Genomic DNA, 5,088 nt, shown 5'->3' with positions numbered 1-5,088 from the left:
GAAGCGCAAATAGTTGTATTGAAATACTTGTGGGGGATTTTTGCGTAGTCTGATCTACATGGTTTTCATAACTTAAATTCATAAGATTTTATGTGAGATTTATTTTTATTTTATATTAGGAGTTTATGTAGACTTAATCTAAGTATACAATTTTTTTTTTTCTAATAGTACTATTGTACGTAAATATATATTTTTTACGTTTTCCTCATCAAAACAGAAAACCAGACCTTTTGCTAGCAGCTAGAAGTGGCTACAAAATCAAAACTCCCTCCCATTTCTCATGTTGCGTGGCAAAATCCGAGTTTCTAAGTCCCACCTTTATAAACTAGTCCACAACTTAAAACCAAGAGGAACCAAACACAGCTCATGAGTACTGTGGCAGCAGAAAAGAACATCAGAAACTTCATTGCAACAGACAAATTTAACAAGTCGATGTTACTCTCGTGATTTTTCCCGAACGAAAGGGCATTTTGGGCATTAAATTGCTTTATCAACATAGGGAAGTTTCTTCCTCAATTATTCTAAGCATGTGGTGGACTGCTCCTGCTATGTCATCCACAGAAGTGAGTTGGCATTCTTCTTCAAGCTGCATTAAGAAAGTACAAGTTTTAGTCCAAAACTCCATTATTTTCTAAAATTATAAGCAAAACCATTTATTTCTTAACGTAGAAAGCAGCACAAGTACTATAGACCAACATCAGGCTTGCCCATTCTTCCCCATATGACAATAATTGAACACCATTATAAATTTATATCAATACATATATCCCATATTGTTTGAGTATAGAAGATTATGAATTATGTATACTTTGATAATAAATGATATACATGCCATACTCCTTCATCAAGCAAATTGACATACATACCTATTTTAGATTCCAACTTCAACTTTAATACTAACGGGATTATAATAATATTGACAGAGACCATACCTAATAGCATAAAGAATTTGGAAAAATGTACTATTTAATTTCTATAGTATATGAAAACTCTTTAATTAGTCTATCGGTTTTAAAAAATACATTAAAATATTCTTTAAATTTAATAAAATTTGCTAATTAGTCATTTCATTAGTTTTAAATATTAATTTTATTATTTAATTCTTATAACATGAGAAAACTAATTAATTAATCATTCAATTTTATAAAAATATTTACTAATCAGCTTTATCGAGGATATTTTTCAAATTAAAACTAATCGAACAACAAATAAGTTTAGGGATCAAATAGGGGTGATGTTTTCTTAATAATGTTTATATAATTAGGTCCAAAAATAGGGAACATATATATCCGTACATGTACCTTGATACTGATTGAGTAGAGAACCAATAGGTCCATGGTAGTCACATTGATGTGAAGAATGGTAAGGCAAAGTGTCTGAAATCCAGTAACTAACTTGAGGAGCTGTCTAGGCCTTTTTCTTGAGAGAATTCGAAGACTTGCATGGCTCTCTATCAAAGTGACCTCAATGTCAGCTATTGCTGCTTTGGCTTTGGATGTATACTTGTTAGGGATTTGAGACCAAGTGTACTGCGGATACACAAAAAATTGTGCAAAAGGGGGTAGAAGCTGGGAGTTATAGGTTCCAAGGCTAATGGTGGGATCTTCACTGGATCCTTTCAACCCATGTAGCAGTTGAATCTTTTGAGCTTCAAGAGATTGCAAGAGGTGCTCTAACTCTTTAACAAACTCTATGGCACCACCTACTATGGAGGCCTGGTCCCCCTACAAACAAAACCATGTTTATGTCAAGGAGAAAAATTACTTAAAGACTGATTGAGGTCGAAAAGTAGTGTATTTCTTTTTCCCATTAATAAGTTCTGTACTTGTTTCGGAATTTGCAGTTGAATATAATTACATATCCAGAGAGAGAGAGAGAGAGAGAGATTATGGCACCCATTATGGTTGTGTATTTTGGTTTGCAAACAAAATGTTTAAATCTTGCAAGGAAGAGTATTTATTAATATCTGAATTTGGAATGGCTACCGCCCATCAAATTCCTACTAGAATAAAGGTTGCCAAAATTGCATGGCGGAAAATTCTCATGGGAAGACATTAATGTGGTAAGATAAGCAAAGAAAAACATACCCTTTGTACATAAGATTCAGGCATAAGAGATCTCAGAATGGCCAGATACTCATTCATCTGTTTTCGCCTATTCCTCTCAACAGCAATATGTGTCATTCTTTGGGTCTCAGCTTCTTCTTTGTTCTTGCATACCCTTGGCTTTCTGCTTCGTTTCTTCCTTCCCTGCACAGCCAAATTCTGCTTCCAGTCAACAGCTTCTGGTTCCCTTGAGCGCCTTTGTTGAGTCTTTAGTGAACAGCTGCTCAGAGCTCCACCATGGTCCTGAGATTTTAAACTGCTCTCCCAAAAGAGATTTGTTTCTAAAGCGTCCTGGCTACCATAAGATGTTGCAGAAACTGTGTCATAGATGATAAAATTCAAGAAATCATTGGAAGATAGTGTTTCTAGGGTCATTTTTCTTTGAAGTGATTATCTAAGCTATAACTTCATCTCCAAATGCAACCTGAACAACCCCAACTCAGTGAAAAAATTGCATTTCAATAATGCAATCTATCACTTGTATAGCAAATCTCATTTCTCTAGAACTTGAGAGAGAGAGAGAGAGAGAGAGGGAGGGTGGGTTAAAATTTTACAAGGATAAATATAGATAAAGAGAAGGATACGGTGCACGTGAGAGGGGCAGAAAAGTTGAGTTTTTCTGCTTCAAAAAGTGAGGGAAAATGAAAGAGTTTTTCTCTCTCTCATATCCTTGTTTGGGTTTTCCTTCCCGATTCACAGATGCTGTCAACGCTGGCACAGTTTCCGCAATGGAGAGGCAGAGAGGTGAGGTGAGGTGGGGGACCCAAATCTATATAGAAACAAGCATACAAACAACATAAGCAGCTGTGTAAAAGCAACTCCTCACATTCAAATCTGTGTTGGTCTTTGCGGCAAATGACCGGCTCACGTACCCTAGATTCTTATGTTCTCTATTTAGATAGAAGGGGAGGTTTGTTCATATGTGTTTGACAATCCATCTTACACTATGCATGTTAACGCTTTTCTTCTCCAGATGCTGATTATTGTTGTTATCTGAGCCGTTCAAAATTTCCTTAACATATGATGAGGGGATCTGAAATTTGATTCGGGAGCTAAATTTTATTTTTTCAATAAAATAAATCATTTTTTTAAAAAAAATTATATATATATATATATTAAAATAAAATTTTAAAATTAAAGTTAAATTGATTGAAAAATTTTATATAAATAAAATATTGTGAGTTAAATCAGTTTGTCCACAGAATTTTTTTAAATAATTTAATTTATTATCCATATAAACACTATTTAATTTTATCCATATTAAATTTTTTAAAAAATAATTTAATCCATAATCAATTAAACCCATTTTTTAAGATTTTATTTTTTAAAAAAATATAAATAATTTATAAAAGCGATTAAATAATCGAAGTCATTACTCCTAGAGCTTTTTTTTTTTTAAATTTAAAATTTATTTTCATAAATTTAAATAGTCTAATATATAATTTTAATCACGTAAAATTCATTATAGATTACAAAGCCCAACGACCATAAAAAATGAGAGATGAAAAAAAAAATTAAATTATAAAATCATAAAAATTCATTGATTAAGCCTAAGCTATTACAAGATAGGCCCATTACTCTTTGCAAAGAACCTTGCAAAATATTCTAATAGGCCTACATGTCCAAATGAACTTTCTCTCTATGCTCCATAAGTCCAACAAAGAAATTCACTGTAATCCAACTTACCATAGTTGAAAAATATAAAATATAAAATAAGCAAACCAAAAAACATAAGAAAATAAATTAAAAAATAAAAGAAAATAAGGAAAGAAAATCATTCAAATATGGGAAGAAATATTTTTAATTAAGGAAAGAAATTAATAAAAAATATACGAGATATTTTTATTTCTTTAAATTTAGGTAAGAAATTAACTCTAATATAGAAGGGATATTCACAACCATGATAAGTACTAAAACTAGATAAGGAAAGAAATTATGCAAACATGAAAAGAAAATAAATTAAGGATGACATGCAAAAAATAGAAAAAAAATTAAATGTGGCAAGAGATTAATTAAAATATGACAAAAATAAATTAAATAAGGAAAGAAATAACAAGATTTGAGGAAGTTACAACAATTAAACAGCAATTAAATTACCCATTTAGATCTGAAATTAAAAGAAAATAAATCTAGAAAAAACAAAAAGAAGCAAATCGAATCTCCCAACTATGAAAGAAAGGCTTAGCCTAACCCTAGCCACCAAAGAAAAATTCTAGCAGCATTTTACCACCTTTTTTAATATTCAAACACAAGTTAATAATATGAAATCAAATATTAAAACACATAAAAAAATATGAACAAATAACCAAGAGCATGAAAACACAAAGAGATCCTACCAAAAAATCTCTACCTAATTATCAATAATTTTAGCACCAAAAATCAAAATTGAATAAAAAATAGCAAAAATACTCATAAAATTATGAAATTTTATGGATAAGTCCTAAATATATAGAATGCATAAGAAAAAAAAGAAAGACGACAAAAAAAACTTATATTTTTTGAGTTATTCTAATCACAATAGAGCTATCACACAACGAGCTATAATATGCATGTTAATTGTATTTATGACATGGAACTATGTTAGAGGCAAAAACATGAAAAATGCATAACATAATAGCTATTAAACTTGTCGAACTTGATATTAGACTTAAGAATCACCCTATTTAGTAATCTAAATGTTAAGTTATAGGACCTTGAAAAATCGAGTACTATGTTGTTATTGACTCAAATTTTATATTTACGTATGTAATTTTAAAAATTCATAATTAATTAAAAAATTCAGAAAAATAAGAATAATATATGAAAATTAAAAGACATTCCGTGAATAATTTTTTTAAAAAAAAAATTTAGAGAGCCATAACATTTTTTTATCAGTATGAAAAAGCCAAATAGGTCTGATTGCTCGATTGATTTTATGCATAGAATTTGTGTTGCCGTAAAATTTCACATCTAAATTGATGCGTGTGCGTGAAATATGTGCTCT

The 5,088-nt window shown here is 30.5% G+C and overlaps 1 protein-coding gene across 1 annotated transcript; it reads right to left on the bottom strand.

The window, feature by feature from the left end:
- Positions 1 to 247: 247 nt before the first annotated feature.
- Positions 248 to 2,886, bottom strand: LOC110601317 (transcription factor bHLH71). Its single transcript, XM_021738410.2, has 3 exons — positions 2,088 to 2,886; positions 1,302 to 1,724; positions 248 to 586 (listed from the first exon to the last, which is right to left on the bottom strand). Exons 1-3 carry the CDS (start codon positions 2,478 to 2,480, stop codon positions 491 to 493), a joined length of 912 nt encoding a protein of 303 aa, XP_021594102.1. The 5' UTR covers positions 2,481 to 2,886; the 3' UTR covers positions 248 to 490.
- Positions 2,887 to 5,088: the final 2,202 nt, after the last annotated feature.

This window comes from Manihot esculenta, chromosome 15 (genome assembly GCF_001659605.2).
Source record: "Manihot esculenta cultivar AM560-2 chromosome 15, M.esculenta_v8, whole genome shotgun sequence".
Taxonomy (NCBI): Eukaryota; Viridiplantae; Streptophyta; class Magnoliopsida; order Malpighiales; family Euphorbiaceae; genus Manihot; species Manihot esculenta.
This window is presented reverse-complemented; position numbering and strand designations above follow the sequence as displayed.